General features: G+C 46.0%; 1 protein-coding gene across 1 annotated transcript in view; it reads right to left on the minus strand.

The window, feature by feature from the left end:
* Positions 1-6814: 6814 nt before the first annotated feature.
* Positions 6815-26538, minus strand: part of mtor (mechanistic target of rapamycin kinase) — an 85203-nt gene continuing 65479 nt past the window's right edge. The window contains exons 33-58 of the mRNA XM_080853704.1: positions 26211-26288; positions 25399-25506; positions 23616-23741; positions 22289-22420; positions 20163-20278; positions 16260-16377; positions 15566-15817; positions 15075-15175; positions 14542-14638; positions 14233-14331; positions 13857-13979; positions 13407-13589; positions 12983-13117; positions 12262-12436; positions 10980-11115; positions 10590-10737; positions 10297-10419; positions 9601-9683; positions 9367-9439; positions 9178-9252; positions 8869-9004; positions 8401-8466; positions 8176-8256; positions 7495-7575; positions 7208-7313; positions 6815-7079 (exon numbers count right to left, since the gene is read on the minus strand). Coding sequence (XP_080709830.1) covers positions 7064-7079; positions 7208-7313; positions 7495-7575; positions 8176-8256; positions 8401-8466; positions 8869-9004; positions 9178-9252; positions 9367-9439; positions 9601-9683; positions 10297-10419; positions 10590-10737; positions 10980-11115; positions 12262-12436; positions 12983-13117; positions 13407-13589; positions 13857-13979; positions 14233-14331; positions 14542-14638; positions 15075-15175; positions 15566-15817; positions 16260-16377; positions 20163-20278; positions 22289-22420; positions 23616-23741; positions 25399-25506; positions 26211-26288 — 2967 coding nt within the window. The 3' untranslated portion in view covers positions 6815-7063. The remainder of the gene's footprint in view (positions 7080-7207; positions 7314-7494; positions 7576-8175; positions 8257-8400; positions 8467-8868; positions 9005-9177; positions 9253-9366; positions 9440-9600; positions 9684-10296; positions 10420-10589; positions 10738-10979; positions 11116-12261; positions 12437-12982; positions 13118-13406; positions 13590-13856; positions 13980-14232; positions 14332-14541; positions 14639-15074; positions 15176-15565; positions 15818-16259; positions 16378-20162; positions 20279-22288; positions 22421-23615; positions 23742-25398; positions 25507-26210; positions 26289-26538) is intronic.

The raw sequence follows: 26538 nt of genomic DNA on the forward strand, positions 1-26538 counted from the left end.
ATGACTAGTTGTCTTGTATCAGCACCTCAAATCCACTGTAAATGTAGTGGTCTTGCAAAGCTTCTCATTCAAAGCGACTAGGTCATCCAACTTGTCAATGAAATGGCCGTCTCGGCCAAGGGTTTGTACATCAAAAGCGATACCAAATTGACGAAAAAACACCAGGTTGGAAGGTTTAAGCGTGTACACTTTATGGGACTGGGAAGAATGCATTAGAGTGGTCAATATTACGGAAAATTATTAATCTGACTCCATACATTTTTTAAATGACCTGCAATATTATCAAGCAGTATATACAGCTTTAAATCTTACCTTTTCATTGAAATAAAATCATTGAAAGAAAACATTTTTTTTTCATTAAATAAATACTATTCTCCTAGACAGGTGTGCCACAATTATTGGCACCCCTTAATTTAATGTTTTGAGCAGCCTCCCTTTGCCAAGATAACAGCTCCAAGTCTTCTCCTATAATGCGTGATGAGGTTGGTGAACACATGGCACAGACCTGAGACCATTCCTACATACAGTATCTCTGCAGATCCTTCAGATTCTGAGGTCAACACATTTGCAGATTCGGCTTCAGCTCTTCCCACAGATTTTCTATGGGGTTTAGGTCTGGGGACTGATGGCCATGGCAAAACCTTAATTCTGCTGTCGGTGAACCATTTTTGTGTTGATTTTGAGGTGTGCTTCGGATCATTGTCCTGCTGGGAGGTCCATACCATGTATCTTAACAAGATGTCCAGGGCCTTTGGAAGAAAAACAGCCCCACAACATCAGAGATCCGCCACCATACTTCAAAGTGGGTATGGGGTGCTCTTCTGTATGGCTATCTTTCTGTCTTTCTGATAACCCTCAAAAACAACTTGTGGTGATGTAGGTGCAGTCTGATGGTAGTTCTGGAGACTTTCTGACCCCAGGACTTAACTAACCTCTGCAATTATCCAGCTGTGATCCTTGGAGATTCTTTTACCAGTCGAACCATCCTCCTCACGGTGCGTGGGGTCAATTTACAGATAGGTCCTCTTCCAGGCTGATTCTTTACATCTCCTGTCACTTTTAACTTCTTAGCTATTGCCCTGATTGTGGAAGTGGGTATTTCCAACTGTTTAGATATTTTCTTATTTCCCTAAATCCAGTTTTCAGCAGCTCAACAACTTTTTGTCGCACTTTGACACTGAGTTCTTTTGTCTTTCCCATCTTGATGAATGCCTAAGGGTATTTGGCCTGTGTCACCTCATATTTATACCTCTGTGAAGCAGGAAGCCATGGTTGACCACTTTCTAGGGGTGCCAATAATTGTGGCACCCATGTTTTGGAGAAAAATATTTTATGTAATGTCAAAAAAATAAATTCTTTCAAGAATTTTACTTCGATGAAAAGGTAAGATTTTTGTGAATATTTTGAGGGAAAGACCTAGATGATAAACAGCAAAGGTATATTTTTTCATAGCCTGTTTTGGTCACATTCACTAAGGGTGCCAATAATTGTGGAGGGCACTGTAAGCTAGTGGCACAGTAATAAAGGGAACACGTTAAATGGATGGTTCATGAATGAACAGTTTATTACAACAGTAAAAGGTAGGCTAAGCTTAAATGTTACAAGTATCAACCAAACTGGAAGGTACAACTTTAAAAAATAAATAACAATTGAATAAACAGGTTGGATGTCAATACAACCAAATACACTTGAATGACCAAATTAACCTGGCAAACCATGAATGCATTAAATGTAAAAAACTTGCCCGCTGATAAAATGCCATCTGGCCCTCTGGTTAGAATTTGCGAGTCTGGGTGTCCACTGTATTTTGATCACATTTAGAGTATTTTCTGCCTCAGATGAACCATGGAACAGATGAACCATACAGAATATGAAAATCTCTCCTATCTCTCTCTCTCTAAATACAGTTGAAATCAAAATTATTCAACCCTCATTGCACATTAGGTTTATTGGCAAAATATACAATTTCTGAGCAGGCTGAAGGAAAGGCTTCTTGCTGAGTTCCCTGATATGCAAGCTTATACAAAGGGGAGATAAATCCTGACGTCCTTTGAAAATTATGTTGGAATTGCTCTTGCCAAAGCCTGTGAACAGGACAACACCAAAGATGTTATGCTCATTGCACGTGCTGCACAAATTGTGCTTGGTCACATACTTGGTGTGGCCAAATCTTTTAATGGATTCCCTGAGAGATGCCAAGAGGACTCTGTTCCACAGCCATTACTGACCCTCGTGAATATGCTGTTAGAGGGACGCAGCATGAAAAAAAGAGAAATCACCATCACCACAGCCAGAAATCTCAAGGTGTCGCAGGTCCCGGAGACAAGCGTTACATCAGAGATGGCTTCAGACATTACTTCAAGGCAGAGTATCAATGGTTGGGTAACGCAAGAAAGATAATTGAAAACAAAATCCCTGCAGATGAGGCTGTGAATATCTCATGGGCTGCCTTCCGTGCTACCAACCAAAAAGTAGAAGCTTGTGTCATTTCTTACATTGCACTCCTTCCACTGTTTCAGGAAAGCGCTCACTTTGTGGCCTTGAAAATGTTTTCGATAAAGCATTCACTCGATGTCAGTTAATCAGTAAAGCTGTGGAACACCTGAATTCAGGCCAAATTCCAGTGATCACATTTGACCAGCCTTTGTATGCCCTGGCCAAGCAAATCCAATTTAAGTGGCCTGATAGATATGGTGAAGACAAATGGGTGGTTATGTTATGTGGGTTGCATATTGACATGGCAGTACTGAGTCCTGGGGAACTGGTTGGGTTGAGGTGTTATTGCAAGCTGACATCACACCTGCGGGGATAGCTGACTCCTTCCTCAAAGCTGCCCATGTGTCTCGCACCAGGATGGCTCATCAAATCTCTGCAGCGTGCTGAACATTTTGCAGCATCGGGCTTATAACCAGTATTGCCAAACACAGACTGATGGGGTTCCTCTTAACTGATTTGGAGCTTGGTATCAACAGAGAGTGGTAAACACCCCACAATTTCAGAACTGGTCAATTGTGCTTGAACTGGAGCTGCTAATGCTGGTCTTTGTGTGGTCACTACGAGAGGCATCTTTCTCAAGGTACCTTGATGTCTTCATAGAACTGGCCAAATGGTTTAATACTATGGACCATATACATTACGCCATATGGATTCCAGTTCACCTGAGAGACATGGCTGAGCTTCCAAGGATACATCCAGGCATAGCTCAAGAATTCCGTACAGGCAACTTTACTGTCCAAAAGAGTTATCCGTTTGGTAGTGGAAAATGTTTTCGATACATAGCAGCTCATGAAATCTCCTGAGAAGGCACGTGCTCTTCCTGTGTTTCATGCATTGACTGGCTGTGACACAGTATCAAGCCTTTCTGGTCATGGGGAAAACACTGCATGAGCTGTATGGGCCGTCTTTCCAGGGCTTACAAATGCCCTGTTTGAGTTATGTTCCGCCCCACATGACATTCCACAGGAGGTAATGGCAACGATAGAAAGGTTTATCATCCTGCTCTATGACCGAACCAGCACATCCACAGAAATAGACCATGCAAAAAGGAAATTATTTGAGAAACGGCACAAAGTGCAGTCAATCCCCCCCAACAAAGGCTGCCCTAAGCGGGTAGTCTACCAGGGAGTCCATGTGTGTGGGGTCAGATGCCGGTATCTACACCAGAGCTACCTTCACCCTGTAAATGGGGCTGGTCAAAGACATCTGAGGGTCATTATGAACCATTCTGGACATGCCTACCAAAAGCAGGGCAGTCCAGCTGTGAGATTGTCTTTAAGAAGAGCTGTGTTAAGAAGTGCAAGTGCAAAAAAGCCTGCACAGCCCTTTTACTGTGAGGGCGACTGCCGACGTTTCCATGATAGACCATATGTTTGGACTGTTCATATTTTCATGTACAGACCTAATTTTTGCCTATCTTGCCTTCAAAAACAGAAGGAAACCTTCTAGTAGGATTAATGTTAGAGTTACCATCTGAATTCAGCAACATGAAAAAAATATGATTTGATGTTATCCTCTGTATCATGTTAGTCACGGCTGCCGTTTTGAAAAATGTTTTGGACTGTCTTTGGGTATATGTGTACCAAACAAAGTGCACAATTCTTGTGAACAATCAAATTAAGCCCCCCCACTATATTAATTCCGGATACTTGACGGAATCCATCTTGCCGTCCACACACTGCAGTTTCTAGTGCCAGAGGCAGCAATGCAGCCTCAGAGCATCACTTAGCCACCCCCATGCTTCACTGTAGTCAGGGTGTTCTTTTCAACATATGCTTCATTCTTCTTCCTCCAGACATATCGCTGATCAATAGGCCCAAAAAGTTCCAGGTTTGTTTTATCACTCCACAAAACAAAATTCCAAAACGTCCTCTTTCTGCCACATCCAGGTAGTGTAGCCACTGTTTCTTAAACTTTGAACTTGCGAACTATGCTTCCAAATGTATTTCTAGGGACTTTCAGTGCTTTTGCCATCTTTTTGTATCCTTTTCCCTGTTTGTGCAAGGCAATGATCTCTTCTCTGAACTTTTTGGACATTTCTTTTGACCATATTTCTAACATTCAATCAAACGTCACTCTCAACAAACCCCAAGCCAGACCAGGTATTTATGTGTTCTATTTCAATCACACATGAACTAATGAATCCCTTGGTTAGTTGCACCAGGTGTGCTTGAGACATGGGGTTGAACAATTTTAAAGGGTGCTCTACTAAGTACTGAAGATGCTTGTCATGAAGGGGGTTGAATCACTTTGAGGCTGCAGTATTGACTCAAAGTAGCATCTCGTGTTGAATTTGGACAAAAACCATGGTAATATTACTTTTATTGAACTGTTTCAACTGATCTTGTCTACTTTGTTTATTGCAAACAGCTGAAAATGTTTACAATTTGACAATAAGCCTTATACACAATGGGGGTTGAATAATTTTATTGCAACTGTATATATATTTATTTATTTCCTTGCTCTTTTAATTTTAGCAGCAAGACGTATATCTCAAGGCTCCAAGAGTCTGAAAGTCTGAGGGCTGTGACGACAACCACTTCCCTGCAATGTAAACAACATCATGAGCCTTATCATTGTATGATGAACTTGTTTGAATGGAAGTGGGCAATGAGTTTAAAAAGGTGCATCTGATTCATGACCCATCTTCAATATATCTGTTTTCTCAGTTACAGTACACGGTAGGGATGTGCATCTCATCACTGAGGAAGATGCGATACACATCTCGATGCACTGCCAACGATCCGATACATTAAAGATACATAAAAGCAGCTACTAATGCGATACGATTCACCCCTATTGCGGTGCAGTACGATTCGACACGATGCGATTCAACAAGGTGCGATACAAAATAATGCAATTTTATATTATTCATAATGATTCATACAACAAATCATTAAAAAGGTATCTGACAAAATATAACATGTATATGTACGTGTATAAGTGTTCTCTAAATGTCATTTATTTTTATTTATTTTTGTAACTATAGGCCTACCAGGCAGTCACAACACAGTTTGCTTCATCCTAAACATGTGGATCAAATGCCTCACGCAATCAATTTAACTTATTTGCCCTATTTTAAGGTTTTTCTTTAGGTTTTGAGTTGATCCACATGATCAGGATGAAGAAAAAAGTATAATGGAGACTAGCTGCTAGATTTCCTTTTCCAATTAAAGGAAGGCACAGGTAAATTCAAGTAACAAATAGAGAGTTTAGCTACGGTATATGGAGTATATTCTTACCTCTTCCTCCATCATCACCTCTGCTATTATCTTTAAAAATACCATGTCCTTGGTGCCGTGGTCTTCCAAGAAAGCCAGGTCTTTGAAACGTGGTTCAAGCGCCAGTGTTGTGTCTGAACGCGTTCATTGAATGAAAGTTCATGAACTCGTTCATAATTTTGGTGAAAGTGAACTGAACGAAGGGTATTACTGCCTGATGCCCGATACTGTGAGCGTGTTCATTCTGGTGTCTGAGAACTGCACGTTCACTCTTTTTAATTTCGTTCAATAAGGTGCTAGATTTCTAGAGACTTCCATGCGAAAAACACCGTTAGTAATAGTCGCTTATCCCACTGTCTATTCCTGTGAGAGCCCCGAAGTTGTGTAAAGGCCGAGAGCGGTATTGCAGACAGATAGTGATTTTAGAAAAGTTATAGACTTGACGAGAAGCGGCCATTAACAGCAGTGGAGATGAGAGCGCGTTTAAGAAACAGTAAGAGAGGTGGAATCTATCTAAATATAAAATGATTGGTCTTGTATTGAGATTATACCGATACAAAAATGTTAGAACCGATGCATCGCGATTCATCTCACATTGTATCCGGTCCACACTTTTTTGATCCGGGCCATCGTATCGTGAACTTTTATGCCGGTGCATCGTGGCGAACCGGTGAATCTTCCCATCCCTAGTACACGGTCAAAAACCATAATTTTTCACCTGCCGTAGTACAGATCATTACCCAAACCACACAGCTTTTATACTTTAAACTTAAGAGTGGTGTTATGGAGTCTACTTGCATTTCATTGGAGTACGCTTAGTGTTTAGAGACTTTAATGCTTCATACTATTTTCCATTGTTCTATTGATAATGCATTCTCCAGGCAGAGGATTTGCTTTATGAAAAGGCATTGAGGTTAAAACCTTTACTCAGATTTATTATTTCCAGGACACAAAATTGGATTAAAAGACATTAAGTGAAGTTACGACAAAGTGTTTTTGCACATTATAAGCCCAAATGAATTATTGACTGTGTAATGTGGTTTAATATAATGCAGTATGAGAAAATGCTGAAGAGCTCTAGGAAAGAATGAATGACACACTATTTATCCATCATTTATTCATTGTCGACACCATTTGGAATCAAGTCCCTTAATATATATTGTGCATCGGTTAACCTTCAGTTATGAGATATTAAGTTAATAAAAGTCAGAAATACTTCAAAATGTCTTATTAATTGCAACACATCATTGCTAAACTATAAAGCAGATTCATTTCAAGAATCATGGCCACTGTAGAAATATTAGCAAAGGCTAACAAGGACTGCAAAGCAAGGCTGAGGTGCTCCTCTACCAAAATGGACACCTGCAATTAGAGAGAAAACAATCATTAATCTTTATGACCAGATTACATTTCACGTCACACTACACACATAATCCTTAAAAGGAGCGAGTCTCAGAGACAAGTCGAAGATACCCATTGATAATACATACCATCCAATGTAGCATTGGCATAAGTTCTCATGCGACGTCGCTTGCTTGATTAGAAGCTCCACTTGGGTCGGCACGTCCAAGGTCTCATCGTGTGAGAAATCCCGACCTAGTAAGTGAGAAAACAGAGCTATGGACTTCACAGGGCAGGTAGAGGGAATACAAAAGTGCTGACTTTGTCAAAGCATAACCGGTACAATGGCAGACATTCATTTAATTGTATAAATCTAAAATGTCGATCTGACAATAATATCTCCCTTCCTGAGGCACAGCATAGAGATGGAACTCACCAGTCAATTTGTCTCGCACCCTGTTGATGATCTGGATGGCTTTTTTGTTCAGAGCCTCGGGCTGTACAAGGCCCTCGCCAACTGAGAGGGAACAGGAAATAACATAAATGTTTCCATTTTGCTTAGTGACTATACTTTTCATGGAAAGTATTATTCAATACAGATATACACTGGTTCTTCAATATATGACCTTGCCTAATGAAACAGAATGACATGCAGCTCAGGAATGAAAGCTAGTGATAATATTATGGATTCAACCACTGCTTTGATAATCCGAACGAAAGAGGTCTGTGTGAAAAGTTTGGTCCTTGACCCTTCTTTTCTAATCATCCTTGGCAACACTCTTGAAAGACCATGGCCGTGGGTCATTCATATAATCCCTTCTGTTAACCATTACCCCATACTCTAAGCACTTCAAAAATGGACCGGCCATCATGCTACGAGTCAAAATAGCAATTTAACGGGCGTCATTTCAACAAAAATGGATGTGTTGCTCTGAGCCACATCATCTCTCAGCTCTGGTTACACTTCCTGAGGCAAAATGGAGATTGTGTGTGCGGCAAGTCCGATTTCAATCCTAGTGCAATTCTGTTCCATTAGTCTGGGTGTTTGGAAGCGGATGCGGTCCTTGCAGGCATGCGATAAGGAGCGCGCCGGCGTGCACTCAAGCCGCTGACTCACTAAAGGAGTGGATGGATTCAGGCACAGTGGTTCCTGGCTTCTTGAGTGTGGTCTCGCCGAGGTCGATGCCATCCAGCGCTTCTGCGGGTCACATCAAAGACAAGCACAATGGGGGGTCACACACACAAGCACGCTTGTCATCAGAAGGCAATTGGACAGGCACTGATCTGAAAACACCCCCACCCTCCCCACTTTAACTCCCACCTCTTGCCAGTGATGACTTACCCACGGATTGTCCAGCTGAGTAGGAGTCTGTCCTGTTCCTTGAGCGTTTGTTTCCTTTAACGTTGGCTGCAGAAGAGAAATAAGGGGGGGGGGGGGGGGGGGTTAGTTAGAATGAAAAGTAGAATTTTGCAGTTCTACTACTATTACTAATGGCAAACACTGAGGGTTTTCACTGTTAACCTGAATGAGAGATGTGGAAAATTGAGAAAACATGGAAATGTTTGAAACGTGGAAATATCACTACAAGTGACACACTTAGCCGACAGGCCCTACAGACACCCAGGGACAGGACACTGGCTGCTATCTCCACTCTGACAGCCAGCTAAGCAGTAGGAGGCTACAACGCCAATCTGGACGCCATCTCAGCTGTATTTCTCTGAAGAAAATACATCTCTGACACCTGCTAGCTACTATGTTAAATGTCACCCGAGTGTTCAGAAAAAGATACTGTAATAAATTGAGACTTACTGTCCATCAGCCTCCAGTTGAGTAAGGGGTCATACACGAAAGCCTCCAGCACAGCCATAACACTGTCTCTGTGTTCCCTCAAGACCTCCATGACAGTGTGGCACGTGATCCTGTAGTTCCCGTCCAGGCCCGTCACCTACAGAGAGAGAGAGAGAGAGACAGAGAGACAGAGAGAGAGAGAGAGAGAGAGAGAGAGAGAGAGAGAGATAGAGAGAGAGAGAGCCGCACACAGTATTTCATACTCCTCACCCATTTCTATTCCAATTGATTATCAGTGAAAAGAGGCATTGGAAAAATAATGGATCTTACCTCCATGGCATTAGTCAGCATTCTGGTCAGTCTGAAAGGGATTTTCTCTGGGAATTTCTCCCTCGTCATGGCAACCTGTGAGATATTGAAGAATTTGACATGTTCAATACAGCATGATAATTCAGGGAATTATAAACATGCTACCACAAACACCACAGAAAATAGATAAAACAAGAAGACATAATTCACCTCGAAACAATCACCAAAGTCTATGTGGAGGATCTTCCCACTGAGCCTATCCAACATCAGGTTGGACGGATGCCTACGGGGAATAAAAGCAATGTGTGATTACCAGCTGATTCTTTCCTGTTCCTGAATCAGTTCAACAAAAGGTAAGTGAAGAGAACAGAAGAAGTATTAAAGCCGTGTTCTGCTATTATTTTTTCTTACATATTTTTATAACACATGAGGGACAGTTCTCACCTATCTCCCAGTCCCAAGATGTAGCCAACCATGGACATGACAGCTAAGGAACGAGTGTAGTTTGTCCGCCTGTCGAACCAAACCTAAGAGAGAGCGAGAGCCTGACATTTAAACAACTCCTTGAGGGTCGGCAAGAGTACATGATGTAAACGCCTGCCATTACTGACAGTAGGGTGTGATGACCAGCAACAGGCCTATTATGTTGACTATGCTCATACAGATAATCTGGAGCTCTCAGCCTATGTGAAATGTGTGTGATGCCTGTGTATATATGTGGCATGTGTGCACTGCATGTATTGTGCAGCATGTGTGTGATGTGTGTGTATATATGTGGCATGTGTGCACTGCATGTATTGTGCAGCATGTGTGTGATGTGTGTGTATATATGTGGCATGTGTGCACTGCATGTATTGTGCAGCATGTGTGTGATGTGTGTGTATATATGTGGCATGTGTGCACTGCATGTATTGTGCAGCATGTGTGTGATGTGTGTGTATATATGTGGCATGTGTGCACTGCATGTATTGTGCAGCATGTGTGTGATGTGTGTGTATATATGTGGCATGTGTGCACTGCATGTATTGTGCAGCATGTGTGTGATGTGTGTGTATATATGTGGCATGTGTGCACTGCAAGTATTGTGCAGCATGTGTGTGACGAGTGATTTGTGCTTAGCTGGCGGATGAGGCCATGTACCTCAGAACTTGGACTCTTGAGCCAGAGCAGCTTGGCTAGGTCATCCCCGGCAGTGTTGTTCACCGCGTGCTCGAACACCTCCACCTTCTCCATCAGGGTTAGGTGGTCGTAGTCTGGTGCCATCTGATCAAACCAACAGCATGAGTTAGGAAGACATCCACCAGACACACAGAGAAAGCACCTAGAATATGTACTGTTGAACGCATTTAATTTAAAAAACACAACAGCATCACTGGCGTTAATTGATTTCCTGAACGTTGCATGTTTGCAGCTCCAAAGAGAACCAGGCTCACCCTGAGCATGATGCGGTGTTCAATGTTGAGCAGGATCTTCTTCTTCTCGCGATAGTCTCGTATGAGGGCGTGGAGCGTGTCACAGTGAGGTACCCAACCAATCAGACCAGAGTTGGTGGACAGGGGGATCACTGCATACCGCTGGATGCTAACAAGAGGAAGAAGAAAAACATTGTTTTTTTATCATGCAGATATTTCTGCAATGAAGTGCACACAAATTGTGTTGGCACCAAGTTTGCTCTTTTAAACTGGTGGACTGCATAATATTGTTGTCTCATAATTATCACTGTTCTATGATTCTTAGTACGATGCATAAACAAATTTCCCAATGTTTGCACCGAAAACAAACACCCATTTCCTTCGGACAGAGGGTGTGTCGGGGTTATGCACCTCAGGTTCTTGCGCAGGGAGGCCGGGTCGTTGGCCAGCAGCGTGTTCACCAGGCCAAAGAGCTGCATCACCCTCTCATCCTGCCGCAGATCCTCATGGCCCTTCAACAGGAACATGAACTCATGCCCGTTGCTGCCTGTAGGGGGCAGAAGAGAGCAAGGCACAGTCTCTCACACCGGGTCACCTTGAGTACACACACACGCACGCACGCACGCACGCACGCCAGGCTGGAAGTGTGAGCCAAACCGTACGCATACTAGACGTCCACTTAGTCTGTCATGCTTGGATTGCATTACATATTTAACATGGCACAGTGGGGTCCACTCGAGAGCACATCCAAACTGCAATGTTAAGGCTGCGAACCCGTGGAGTGCTATAAGCTGGGGTTTGAGGGAATTAGATGGAACTGCTTCGAATTACATAAACTCATAAAAGCACAGACTAATAACAGCAGTAGTAATAGTCCAGAATAGTTTGCCTAGAGAGAGGCCAATGGGTAGCCAAACCGTTTTCAGCCCCACAACGGCAATATACTCTTATTTTGGGAATAAAAAAATCATTGACCGGCTCCAATATGATTTCAGATGAAGTGAACCGTTAAGCTTTAACGTCCCTGTAGGAACGGCACAGACAATGAACCTGTTCAGTGTCCCCCGTTTAAGTGTTGTAGCAGACTAGACGTCATGGAAAACTGAGAAGGAACAGGACAAAAAGCAGAAGATAGACGGTTTCTCTTCTCCTGGAGAATCGCAATCTGCCATCTGTTCGGTGTTGTTAAGGAGCGTGCATGCGTCTGAAAGTGCTGAGTGATGCTGTAGAGGCTGGAGGAGTCTTCTGAGAGGCTGCAGGTGGGTGTCCACTGTCCAGCAGAGTGGGAAAGTCATTTGGGTGACTGATCAGGGGTGGGGAGGAGGTGGTTGCTAGGATCTGTCTTAACCTTGGATTATTGGCTGCTGGAGCCCCAGGCATCAGGGACCAGATTAAAACAGACAATGTATAAACAGCCACGAGAGGAGAGAAGAGAAATGAATGTACCAGACTCTTCCTAACACCAATAGACATTCCGGCTGAGCTGGAAGGGATTTGTGTTCGAATGAGAATCTAGTTAAGACTTCTTTTTTTTTTAAGACTTTTTTGTGATGTTACGGTTTGGAATGAGGGGAGCACCCTACTGCCTAACAATAGCAGGCATCAGTCACAGCGTCAGCCAATCCGACCAGCGCCTACCCAGGAAAACACCCTCCTCCCATCATGCTTCACCTGCGGCGTCAGTCCGTCTTACCCATGATGGTGAGCTTGCGCGGGCGCTGCTTGGATGTGATGACCTGCAGCGAGGGCGCGATGGACTGGATGCGGATGATGGGCTGGTTGGGGTCGTAGGTGCCGGGCACGGCCAGCTCCAGGTCTCGGCACATCAGCAGCTTCGGCGAGACGTACTGCAGTTCCAGTGAGGTGAGCTGAGGACACGTTCACACAAAGACACACACACACACGCAAAGACGAGAAAAAGAGAGAGAAAGAGTGAGTAATTCACCAGTAAGTCTCCTTATCACTCTTCTGTCTCTCACTCAGGAGTCAGGAGTCAGGACCATGTTTTGCTTGGCACTGATAGGCAGCAAACATAAAAAGCCCAGCAGGTGGAGATTCTGAAAAATGCCTCCACCTGAAATAACAGAAGTGAACACACACCTTTACGGTTGCCTGGGAACCACTGTTTATGCCATTACCCACAATAAGACAGAGGGGGAAAAAATCCCCTTGCATTGTTTTAACAAATATTTGACCATAAGCCTGAGGCAAAATATGCATTATCGCTTCCAGAAAAAAAGAAAAAAAAGAAAGAAAAGCCACACATTGAAAACAGAACATCTAGTCCTTCGGAGAGAGGAAGCCATCAGTGAAACTGGTTGTGATGGCCACAGGCCATGGAAATACCAGCTGCTGGGTTGATGGGTGGGGACTGGGCCTGCTCTCTATCTCCCTCCCTCTGTGCTCTGGCTCACCTGAGGCAGCTGCTTGGAGATCCTCCTGAAGACGTGGTAGTACAGGTCCCAAGCCTGTGTCAGGTCCTTCACGTTGCCGGAGCGCATGTACTTCCTGCACCAGTCCTGCGCCTCCATCAGGTCCCGGCCATAAGCCTGACAATCACACAAAACTTCAGCTTAGCATGATGCAGTCCTCAGAAGGCTCTACTCCATTTTGCAAGTGCTGTCTGCATCCAAGGGTAGACCTTATCATCCCGTTATAAATATTTGATAGAACATCTTAACCTCCACATTTCACAACAAAAAGCCAATCTACTTAACAATAACCATCAAGTGAGATAGAAATGGTTATTCCCCATTCACAAGCTATGCTAGCATCTCTTAATGAGCATCTCTTTGAACACTGGGCTGCGCTGGGCTGCGCTGGGCTACGGAGGATCACCTGGTTGAAGGAGGTCTCCTTGAGCGTCTGCGGGCCCCTCTCCATCATGGCGTGCAGGGGCTCCAGCACGGCGAACATGCCCTTCACGTTACGCTCGCCAAAGTAGAGGCGCGACGCCTCCTCCAGGCCCTCGTGCCACATCTCGTGCCACAGGATGGCCACGCGGATCAGCTCCTCACTCACCTGTGCAGACACGCAATCATAGACACATGCAAACAGTGTGAGCTAAAGCACTCCAATGTATATAACATACAGTAAATATGTATAACACTACTAAAGGCCGAGTCAAGCAGCTACACTGACTTAATCACAATATTACAGGAATGACACAGTTGGCCCACAGGTTACTGTTGTGTGCTGTGGCTGCAGTGATGATAAGGTAAGTGTTCTTTCTATCGCTTCCTACTACAAATGGAGAGCTGTAGTATAACAATTCTAAATGGCCCATACCATGATGGCCTGCTGGACTAAGGCGTTGCAGTGCTCGCACATGTTCTTCAGGATTTTGTTGGCAGCATTGTGTCGTGCCGTGGTTGTGGATTTGGAGGCCACGGTCAGTGGGTAGATCAAGGCCTTCGGGAGGGGGAGAGAGAGACCACATATCAAACATATGCAGTGCAGCATGTCACTCACGAAGGACGGCAATGTTTAACAGACACAAGAACATCAGCTCATCGGCTCATAGTAATAAAGATCACAGAAATTCAAAAAAAACTGAAAGTAAAAAAAAAAGAAAAGATCTGAAGACTCTTCAACGCCTGTGTATTCGTTTGAAGAAGAGCTGATATGCTCCACCGGTGGCTTGAATGCGGGCTTGAGAGCTTACCTGAGGGTGGTAGCGTCCGATGTCTGTGAGCAGCTGGTGAATGAGGCGGCCGACCAGAGCCCGCGGCGTGTCGATACGAGCAATCAGCTGCGGAATCACCTGAGCAGGGGGAGGCAGAGACACGGTTCAGAATGACTGCAGGGTGGTGAGGGAAGGAAAAAGCATTAGACGAGACGAGGAGGACATTTTTTTTAAATAGACTGTAGCAAAATGTGACTGAGAGTATGTGTTATGTGAATATTATGTGACGGGGAAAAGGACAAAGTAAGTGAGTGAGAGAGATGGAGAGGTGGAATAATGGCGTGTTACCTGTAGCCAGGTGTCGATCTGAATGGTCTTGATTCCTTCCACGAGGGCCTCGTTGACCTCAGGCCAGTGGCCATAGTCAAACCACAGTGTCAGGACTCTGACAGGGCAAATCATCCAATAAGTAATACATACCAAAAACCGTAACACATTTAACACTGTACCGTGAAAGAGACTCCGGAGATTCTAGAAACAACTTTTTGTACGCTGGCTCTACGCTTAACACACGAGGGTGGGGTTAGTTGGGAACAGATTGATTACTGTACAAATGCTGGGTCAAAGATGCCGCTAGGGAGGAAAAACTAACAGACGAGTTTATTTTGGCTCGGCTACGCCACAGGGGGTCACTCTTTCTGCACACACACACACACACACACACACACACACACACACACACACACGTAAGCTGCAGACGTGTGCCTGGTCTCCTCTGTGTACCCTTTTCTCTGGGCTGGAGGGGGACGTAGAGGGGAAGGGGGTTGCTGTTTGGCTTGGCTTGGCGAGCTGCGGCTAACGTTAACGCTAACGTGACGTACCTCAGCGTGTCCTGAAGATTGTTCCCACGTGAGAGGGAGATGGAGCGGAAAAAGCCCTGGACAGCAGGTACTGTGTACAGCAGCAGAGTCTTGGACAGGTCCTGCAGAGGGAAAAAAGAAACATACAAGAGGATCGACGAGTGAACCCAGGCCGAAAAATAAGCACATAGACCAAAGCTGGCTAATGAGAGACACCCGCCAGGGACTGTGATTCACGATGTGATTGAGATTCATGATGCACAGAATGGCTGTTGGGCTGTCAAAGCCGTCCAGTGGGATGTTACTTCTGTCTATACCAGCAACACAGATTTTTTAAGAGGGTTTGAAGGTTTGAACCATACTGTAGGCCTCTTTCACTATAAGCAATCGAGTCAGTCCTTGATACCCAATGTAAAATATTGCGCTAAATGTGAACTCAAAATGTTATAGTGAGTGCTTGAATGTGAATTCAAAATGTTATAGTGAGTGCCAGATTGTGAAAGTGAAATTACCTTGTGGTTGCCTGATTGTGAATTGAAATAGTCTTGTGTATCGTCTGGCCTGACGTCATGGACCTTCTTCGCCGCGGGCGAGGGCACGGGGCTGTGGTCGGCACTCTCGGCCTCGCTGTCACTGTTGCTGGCCTCGCTGGTGCCGCTGGCACCGCTGGCATGCCGCAGCTTCTTGCAGTCATCCTTACCATGGTTTTGGTGCTTGTAGTGCAACACCGCCTCGAAGTTCATTACTGCCCACGCGTGCCATGCCTGTTAAACACACACATTAACACATGAGGAGCGCAGGCACGCAGACACGCAGACACACACACACACACACACACACACACACACACACACACACACACACACACACACACACACACACACACACACACACACACACACACACACACACACACACACACACACACACACACACACACACACACACACACACACACACACACACACACACACACACACACAAACAAACAAACAAAGATATAATCTCAAGGAGAGCAAGGGGGCACATGGTGATGCTAGCTTCTTTACATTCATATTCTGTTTGTTATTATGCACTGTGTCCTGCAATCCTGCAGAGGGCCTGACTGCAGTTTGTGATCCGTTTCTCCATTCCACTGATGGCACACTCTAACCTCTTGGGATTGGGGTTTGGACTGGAGGGTGGATGGCAGGCTGTTGACCTCACCTTGTACCAGTTGCGGTCGTGCTCCGTGGAGTGACTGTAATACTGGAGCACTTTGGGGATGGTGCTCTCATTAATACCCTGCAGACTGAGCTGCCACTCGCCCAGCTTCAGGAAGCACCTGCATGGGCAGAGAGAGAGAGAGAGCGAGAGAGAGAGAGAAAGAGAGAGAAAGAAAGAGAAAGAGAATGAGGGTGAGAAGGTAAACATAGAGATGAGATGTGTCATAGGACTGGGAGTGAGAGCAGAAAAGGTATGACACAGACATGACTACTATGGTATGTACTTGGGATGAGTCACAGCAGGGGGAATGAGTGTTGGGAGAAGAGTCACTGAGAGCGAGTAAGCCAATGGGGCTCATGAATAATAAGTGCTGCTGCTACTGCTCACACATCTCCGATATTCATATGTGTGTGGTCCCCATCACCATAGAACCCTTCCACTGCTACCCACACTTCCCTCAGCTCCTGTGGGGCTCGCTCCCTTCTCTTCTCCCCTCTGGAGACCCTGCAGCAGAGCAGGACACAGCTCAGTCTCTGCCACTGCTCCACCACATTAAAGAGTCTAGCCATTAGTCGCACCTTAATCTAGTCTAGACCCATGTCCTAGATTCCGAGGAAGGTTCCTTAAATACAACCTACAGAGTCCTTTAATTTGACCACTCAGGCTAAAAACATCAAATTAGTTTCGTCTGTGGCATTAAAAAGAAATCCTGTAAAGGACTGTTAATAAGTGCTGATGGCATTTACTGTTACTCTAATCGAGAGATGAGTATATTATTATAGTCATTGACTGCGAAAAGATTAAAAGGTTTTGCTTTCTGACTGGGGAATCAGGAATGCCTTGGACCAGGGGGCGGACATCTATCCTACTTAAGCATCATTATTAAATCTGTGAAGCGAGGAACCACTGGAACCACTTTTCAATTGCACACAGAGAAGAGGACACTATGTTACTGTCAGGGAGAGAGTGCTGCCCCAGTGCTGCCAAGAGCCTGGCCTGTGTTTTTATCCTCTACACATTAAGAACGGAGAAAGTGACAGGCAAAGGCGTTTCCGAGCAGCAGTCTTCTTTGGCTGTGTTTTAAGTTTCCCTGGCTGATGGAGAATGTGTGTGTGTGCGTATATGTGTGTGTGTGTGTGTGTGTGTGTGTGTGTGTGTGTGTGTGTGTGAGAGGGGGTTATGTTTCTGCCCTCTCTGGTCCCCTGGGGAAGCGACAGCAACCACAGGAGGAGGGGGCAGCCAGCCAGTGGGCTAGTCACACACTCCAGTCCCACGCTGGTCTCTCTGGTGGCACGGAGCTCTCCGCAGCTCACATCAGGGGAAAAACTGCGCCGCAGCGTTACATAACCCACAACCCAATTTCTTTTCTGACTGCGTGACAAAAAAACGAGAATCTGATAGGGATCTTTTTTATTGAACAGGACTGTGGAGCCGCCGTTTCGACACAACATTTGGGTTTTATGGAAAGTATGAGCATCAGTGGAACGATGGCTCGAGCGTTGCCCGTAGTCAAGCCGTATCGAAGCCATGCCGACTTTGTGGCTGGTCTCACTGGGGATGTGTCTGGTTTCTCTTCTAGGCAAATTAGGGAGACAGAAATAATGGCTACTTTGCAGGGAGGACCATTACGACACCAGGTGTGTGTCTGAGGCAGATTGAGGGGGAAAGTATGTAGGCTCGTCTGGTGGGGAAGGTGTGAGAGATGGCCCTGAGAGACATGCTTCCATGCTCGCACTCCACAGATACTGTGAAACCTTGACGACAAGCTAGGGGTTATGGAAAACAAAACATCTCCATGCCAACCAGGCTCTCTTTTTTTTCGTGAGCCTCCACTACAGTGTGAACTGTGTATTTACGAGTTGCCGCTTGAAACGTAATTATTACGTTTTCGGGTAAAGGTGAATCTGGACAGGGGAAATGGTGACTTATTTGGTGTTTTATTTACTTTAGAAATGTTTCCTCAGTGGTTCTACTGATGTACCTGCGTCTTAATGGGATGCCAAATTATGTGTGAGCTGACATGACAGAATGGAGTTGGATGAAATGGGGGCATATGCTTAAAAGCACAAGGTACACAAAAGTCATACGCACAGAAAACACAGCAATGAAGCTCTTTACTGTTTATTGCCAGTAAATAAACATAAGTCACAGTTTGTTATATGCTCCGATGTTGTACATAGTAAATCCCCCCCCACTCCATCCCCCCCTAAATCATCACCGTCTGCACTCTCTGATTTAAGACTCTCCTGAGTCCTCCCTTATTTCACTCCTCACCGCGGAGGGAAGGGAAATTAGAAGGCTGGATCTGTGGGCCATTAATATCTGGGATTCCTCAAGTTTAATGACCTAACGGAGAACAAAAAAACCTTCTCGTTTCTCGGCAACGTTTCGTGGAATATAATCCAGTGAGCCTATCTATGTACGGCTCTCCAGCCTGAAGGCTTGCTAAACGACTGCGTTATAAAGAGCTCTGCTGAGTCCACTCAAGATTTGGAAGAGTGCCGCAGGGGGTCAAACGGGAGAGCTGTCACGCAGATAGGAGAAGACGTGATGACGGGTGCTGGGCACTAGGCCCTGGGCTGGAGGAACCCACTTACAGGAGCAACAGTGGCTCTTATGGGTGAGGGCTGCAAGAGGGCTACGGGGCCGAACAAAAAGACACCCAGGCACTTCTGGGAACCGGTTAGGGTGTGTGTGCAGGTGTGAATAGCTCATGGGAGACGCTTCCAAGACACCTGAAGAGCCCTGATGAGACCCAAGCCAGCTTTAGATAGGGCTAATTAACCAAACTGCGCGGAGCACAAAGAGCACATAAAAAAAGGCTGATCGACTCCAGCGCTTGGCTGCGCTTGAAAGGGGTTGCGAAGGCTGGAGGGAATGCAGGGGCGGGGTCAGGCGACCTGGTCGGGGTTCATGGTCAGAGGAGAAGAGCCAGAACACTGTGTTCGCAAACTCCACTCAGGGCAAAGCACTGTGAAATGGGAAACCCAGTTTGGCTATAAAAAAACCCAAAGCGCGTGCACACACACACACACACTCTCTCTCTCTCGCTCTCTCTCTCTCTCTCTCTCTCTCTCTCACACTCGAAAGGAAACAACCACCGTGAAAAAGGCGCAATAATCACTTTGCCTGTAAACTGTTTACCTGATCGCCATGGTTTCAACAACAAGTTGTGTGGCACAGCATATTCACAAAACATCCAGCCAAATCCAAATGCTTTGAAATCATGCTTAATACTGCTTGAACGGCCAGGGCCTGCTTGCCATCGCAAGCCTTTTCTAGAACCTCAGTCTTTATATTTTTTGTTTAGATGATGTTGAGAAAGCATGTTGACGTGCCGACTTTAAGTTGTTTCTGCACTAAAATAAACAGGATAATTCATCATCTTTGCGAGAGGAAATGAGACATTACTCATGTCCTTCATCAAAACAAAGGCAAGCGAGAGGCCTATTATGTCATGCTTTATTTATGATATTGGATATTGTGGGGGCTGACAGCTCATGTGTAAGCATTATCAAACACAGATGAACCTTGACCAGCTGCTTGGCCCCCTCAAGGCAAAGGATCGATCACGCTTGACTGGGTCTGGGCGTGATGATCAATGATGCCGGCCTATCCATGATATGAAGATGTGAGGAAATGTACAGCCGTAGAAAATTCACACCTTGAAGCCAGGAGAGTTCAGCCACCAAGAGTTAGAGCACATGTGCCTGGAAGTAGTTTCTGTGCATCACTCCTTATCAGTGTGTGCATCAGTATGTGCGTATGGGTGTGTGTGTGTTTTGGAGAGCATATGAGAATAAATTGGTATGTGGATATGTTGTGTGATAAGTGAGTTTGTGTGTGTGTGTGCGTGTGTGTGTGTGTGTGTGTGTGTGTGTGAGACCTCAGGGCAGTCTTTACCTGGCCATGAGTTTGTGCAGCTCCAGCTTGTGCTGCTGGTCCTCGGCTGCAATGGCGTGCTGCGCCTGCTGCTGCATGCCCTGCACAAAGTGCTGCATATGCTGGAATGCATCAATCTGCAGGAGGGGAGTGAGAGAGAGAGAGAGAGAGAGAGAGAGAGAGAGAGAGCGAGAGCGATGGAGTGAGAGTGGCTATAAATGCTCTATAGTATATCCATTATTAATTATCTGGCAATAATGGGGGGCGAAGGTGATGAATACAACATGATCACAATAAATAAATACATTTCAATAAATAAATAATTAAACAATACATTGATTTCAGATTCCATAGTAGCCAGGGCACCGATATGAGTAGTAGATCTATCAAAATCGTTGCAGCTATATTTGAAGTCTAGTCAACCTAGCTAGCCGGGTGGAGCAGTTCACTTTCACATGCTCATACAATGGAAATTACATCTGTGCTCTGTTTGAACGTGTGAGAGTTCTGCATCCATCTCTCTAGTTATGACATGCATATTATTTGGTGGCTGGACAATGCGGGCTATTCATCTTTTCACTAGCGGCCATCAACCTTGAAGGCTTGTACATTCACAGGCCATTTACCGGATTTTAATCCCACGAAGACTGACCGTCCTCACCAGTGACCGTACTGCTCACCTGTCCTACCAGTTTTCCGGTTCGTAAGTTATGTCCGTTTGGTTCAAAGTTACACCAGGCATTTCAAAGTAATTGCTAAAACAGCTTGCGTATGATGCAAGATTTATTTTAACTGACCACATAATAGTTTTAACATTACAACCTGGACGGGGCATAGAGAGAGACAGAGCCGTTGGACTTTGATTTTGTTGTTTTGTTGGCTCGATGTGGCCTTGTGTGATTTTGTTTGCCTATCTTTATATCTTCACATTGCAGGATGAAGGGAATGAGAGGCAGGATAGTCATCAAGGTTGTGCTTCAGTTGAAGTAAGTACTTGTGAGGAGGCATTACTGAGAAAGATTTATTAATGTGTTTTGTGGCATCAATCCTGCTATTAGCCCCTCCAGCCAACGTTACTGCAGATTTAGTTTTGTTGTTCCACCGTAAGCTTTTATTATGCAGCAATAACACAGAACTGATCCCTGTTACCAAAACATGCCCAGTGTGACTTCTACGTAAAAAATGAAAACTGGATCTGCACTTAGAGGGAAGCCAAATCATGTCCTCGAGAGCTACGGCCCAGCCAGACTTTTTCCAGCTCTTATCTAACGCACACTGGCTCTGCTGATTAACTCTGACTTTGATACTGGGACTGTTTTTTATGTGTGTGTGTGTGTGTGTGTGTGTGTGTGTGTGTGTGTGTGTGTGTGTCTGGGAAAAATAACGGTGCATTCCCGCTCGGTTCCTAGAGGGGAGGTTTTGGCCCTAGCTCTGAGCTGTCGTAATCACCTCTCTCTGCTCGAGATGCATGGGTCTTACTTGCTTGTTTATGAGGACAGGGGAAAGGACTGGAGTGAAACAGAACAGCTCGGGTTTATGGTTCCTGTGGAGTGCCGAGGGCTAGCGAGCGTAGAGAGGTGGGAGAGAGAATGCGGGTCGTTCGGCACAGGATTAGATCGACGGAGGGCGAGGGAGGACGAGAGACGCAGATGGACCTCTGGCTTGGCTTGGCGTGTCTGTCTGTCTGTCTGTCTGTCTGTCTGTCTGTCTGTCTGTCTGTCTGTCTGTCTGTCTGTCTGTCTGTCTGTCTGTCTGTCTGTCTGTCTGTCTGTCTGTCTGTCACTCAGTTCCCTGTGATCTCAGCCCTCCTGCACGTGAGACAGTCCCACCACGGCAGACACATGTGCAAGCGCACCCTGACACTTATGTAATCCCCCAGCAGACATAACACTTCACTAATGAGCTCAAAGAGGTGACAGACTTTCACAGACAGAGAGATGGAGAGACAGCAAGGGAGGGGGAGGGTGAGAAGGGGGGTAGAGAGAGAGAGAGAGAGAGAGAGAGAGAGAGAGAGAGAGAGAGAGAGAGAGAGAGAATGACAGAGACACAGAAAGTGGAAAATGGTATGGAGAGAGAGAGGATGGAGAAAGACAGGAGGAGCGCACTAAGGCTTTCTGTGGTTGTTGGCTGGGGGGAGGCTGGCCTACCTTGTGGGTGCTCTTCCACATGTACTTCATGTAGGCGTAGGTGACGTGGGGGTGCGCTGTGGGCAGAGGATGGTCCAGCTGTTTCGAGGGGTCAACGCCTAGCAGCAGCACCAGGGTCTTGTGGGCCAGGGCCTAGACAGAGAAAAAGATGGCGTGAGTAAATGAAAGAGCGGAGTGGAGGAGAAAAAAAACAAAAAAACATAAGAAGGTGCAAAGAAGGGCCACAGGCATGCGGGAGACGAGAAAAACACATTTCAGGGTGAGGTAAAGGTCTCTGCCTGTTATGTTCTCAGATCTACCCATCCATCCATCCATCCATCAATCTCTCTATCCATCCATCCATCTCTCCATCCATTCATCTGCCCGTGCAGTCGCAGCCCGCAGGCCTCAGCAGGTCTGTCTGAACCCTGGCTATGTAAATAAACAGTGGAGTTACCGCACTGGGCCAGTGGCTGTAACGTGAACCCCCTACCAACTCAGAGGGGGGCGGAGAGGGGTGGCGGGGGGCACGTTCTCCAGAACACTGCAGTCATTCTGCCTCTCTTTTATCCCTCCGTCAAGAGTTCACTCTCCTTCAATCACAATCTCTTTCTCCTTCTCGCTGTGGGCTTCTGCAGCCGAGTCTCTCTCTCTCTCTCTCTCTCAAGATCTCCCTCCCTTTCTTTCCCTCATGCTGAGGTCATATGTTTCTGAAGCGAGAGGATGGAGACAGAAAGAAAGGATAGGGGGGCGCTGGAGTTAAGGGGGGGAGGGGGCTAAAGCCCAACTTTCCTCTTAGCATGGCTCTCATCCAATCAGCTATACTAATATTTACGGCACATGCGGACGCCAGTAATGGGGGCAGGCATAAACACACAGGCGTGTTTGAAGTGACTGTTCTCAAGCCCCGGCGGCAGGATTAGAGACCCTCCGACACTACCAGTAGTCTATTTCTGGAAGTGCCTCCTAAAGGCGACCCCACTGGCATGGGGCTGTTACGTGTTTACTCCTCTATTAGGAGTGTGAGACTCGCTCATTAGAGCATACTTTAAAGCTTACCGTAAGTGATCAGCATGCTATTTGCTACTAAAGTCCTGGTCTTAAAAGGCAGCATAGCTGAGAGCGTGCCAACGGAAAAGCCATACATCTGGCTCCCGACATCCCCCCCCACACACACACACACTGCAATATAATGATATTCTGCACTGCTGTGTCTCAGCCCTCCATCTATTAATACCATAGGTTCTTCACAAAAGCTCTGGTCTGTTTCTTCATTTCATATGATTTCATTTTCTTGACAGTACCTTCGGGCAGTTTGATCTCTCTCATGGCCATGATATCTACTCACCAGACGGCCACTCTTGCCACAGAGGCTGGCGTACTTCAGCCAGGTGCGCATGTCCTCGTGCGGGTTGATGACCAGGGAGCGCACCATCAGGATCTTCTGCCAGTCTTCCACTATCCTCTGGCAGCCCTGCAACACACACACACACACACACACACACACACACACACACACACACACACACAGTGTTCATCTTAAACCCTGGAGTCAGCAACATTTCAGTTCCATTCAATGCAATTTCATCTATAAAGCACTAGTACCAAGGAGCACCGTCTTAATCCTTTAGCCAACTTGAGCCCCCTAAAAAGAAAGTTTATGGTGCCAGTGGTATGGACAAAGTACCCCTCAGAGGACACTCCACGTGCCTGAGGCCGTTCTTTGCACGTTAACTATGATAGGAGATGTTTCGCATCGCTGGACATTTTTTCGCGTCTGCGAAATACATTGTAAGCAAAGCTCCTGCAGTTTGCATAAAGGAAGTGGGTGGGACATTGGAATGCCACAAATACAGAGAGAGAGAACACAGTGATATCTTTTGCTTTGACTAATGTGTCCTTCAGTGTGTGTGTGCATGTGTTTGTGCCTGCGTGCATTGCTGACTCCATCCTGTGAAGACATCATTCTTCATGGCATAAAGCCCTGCACATGGAGCACTACTGAGCTCTGCTTCCGATTGGACGGAAGCACACTTATGACATCAGACCCATAAATCAATCAGGGAAGGAGTGCTGTCAGTAATCTGTGCTCTGCTCTGGTCATCAACATCTGTTGAACAAGTGTCCATATGTGTGTGTGAGTGATTTCTATACGACCAGTGGCCCTATTATGAGTGGAAAAATCTGGGACAACTGGGTTGTGGTTCAACTCGGAGACTGCAGGCCTGAACACATCAAGACAAAGACAGACAGAGAAGAGAAAAAAAAGAGAGAGGAAGAGAAGGACCCAGAAGAGCCTACAGAAAAGCAAATAGGACCGTGTTGGGCCGGTGTCTAGGCAACGGGACGAGCCGTTCTCTGGTTCTCTCTGAACAGGCCCGTAAATGTCAGGCCAGGTACGGGAGATGAGAGGAGTGCCAGACAGACCAAAGCCCAGCTTCAGCACGCCATACTGCCGCCTTGGCTCCTCTCCGCTCTAATGTCCTAACCATTTTACTGCAATTCACCAATGGCTCTCTGTCCTCCATCTGGAATAATGTAACCTCTTGTCCCTCAGAACCACACCGGATCTGACTGACTCATCTCACTCTAAGGGCTGCCCACTGACACCGTGGAGGCCTAAGTGGTCTCGGTCAGGCTTCTGTGCTGCGTGTGATCATGGTTTTCATGGGGTATTCCATCGTAATCCGGCATTAAGCGGATACAGTGGAAAGCCCTGCGGGGCAGTTGGTTCGAGTGTCGCGTGTTGAACGCAGGGAATTGGGGATTGGCAGCATCTGCTCTTAACTCCAGGTGGCTTTGCGGTGCAGTGCGCTGGGAAACAGGTGTCAGTACCTTAATGATGATCTTCAATCTGCCCCATGTGTTGAGTGGAAATACGTTTAGGGGAGGGATGGAGGAGAGGCGGCCCGCGGCCCGCGTTGTGTGTGTGTGTGTGTGTGTGTGTGTGTGTGTGTGTGTGTGTGTGTGTGTGTATGTAACCTTTACTGTAACGGCAACATGTTTAACTGTACCACTGAAATGTGGATAATGTGGTGCATTCCTTTGCCAGGACATGACTGGAACAGTCTGCTGAATGTTTTGAATCATGTTTATGCTTATTAGTCAGTACACTGGTGCATTCTAGTTACCTGGAGTCGCTCCCACCAGGTGTCTCGGATGATGTCTCTGCGCTCGGGCACCAGCTTGTACTGAATCACCTCCTCCAACTCTGACAGCATCTGACACGACACCATGGCCTGCAGAAAGGAAAAGAACAGCACAACTGCCCTGTCATCACCATGATGGAAACAAGCCACCATCGTGCCCAGCATCCAAATCGCTGACTCATTTTCCGATTGACGACAACCAGATAGGAGCAGTGTCTGACGCAACCTGGCACGTTCATTTGCTAAGGCACTTACCAACTGCTTTTTATCAAGTTCTTCCTTTCATTTAGACTTTTCAAAACGGGTAAAGAAACAAACAACCGAACATCCTGTGCCCATCTTCAGGACTTCAAAGCACGACGGATGAGCCCATCTGTCTGTTTGTCTGTCTCTCTGTATGTCTGTTTGCCTCCTCCCAGGGCTCTCATTGTCTGTTGCCTCTGGTGATGCAGTGCACACAAACATGCCTCTGCTAACATCTGCATGGAATAAGTGTCCTGTGATGTGCCTCCACAAATGGAAATGTGTTCTGTTCTGGGATGTGATCTGTTACATAAGTGGGGTATTAGACGATGTGGGAGGAACTGTAAGAGAACTGTAAGACGTGTGATCCGGCAGATCAGTAAACAGAGCACGTATTGACACAGTGGCGACTGGTGTGTATTTGCCATCCCCTTCAGTGGTGATGTAGTGGATGTGTACGTCAAAGGCGCTGCTGGGCTGTTAGATGAGTAGGTGGCTTTGAGCTTAGTACACTGGATCTTTCTGCATAGCCTGTGAGTGTGTTCTCTTACCCCGTACGCACGACTGTAGCTTTCCCCAGCCATGGCTGTCAGCTCCGCGTCCAGTAGGTCTCTTGCCTTGTCAATACACTAGAACAGAAATACACACACACACACACACACACACACGACAGTCATTAATTACACTGATGGCTTTGGTGCCATTTTCCATTGAGAACCATTAAACAGGATAACGGCCAATCAACTGAAAGCCCTGAGAAAATAAACAGCGGCTGGATTACAGGCCTCGTGCTCCGCTGACGTGCATCTGTCATCCACATGCCTGTTCAACCTTTCCAGAACTTCCTCGCTTTCCACCACCCACTGCTCCTTACTGATA

The sequence above is a fragment of the Sprattus sprattus genome, assembly GCF_963457725.1.
Source record: "Sprattus sprattus genome assembly, chromosome: 16".
Lineage (NCBI taxonomy): Eukaryota > Metazoa > Chordata > Actinopteri > Clupeiformes > Clupeidae > Sprattus > Sprattus sprattus.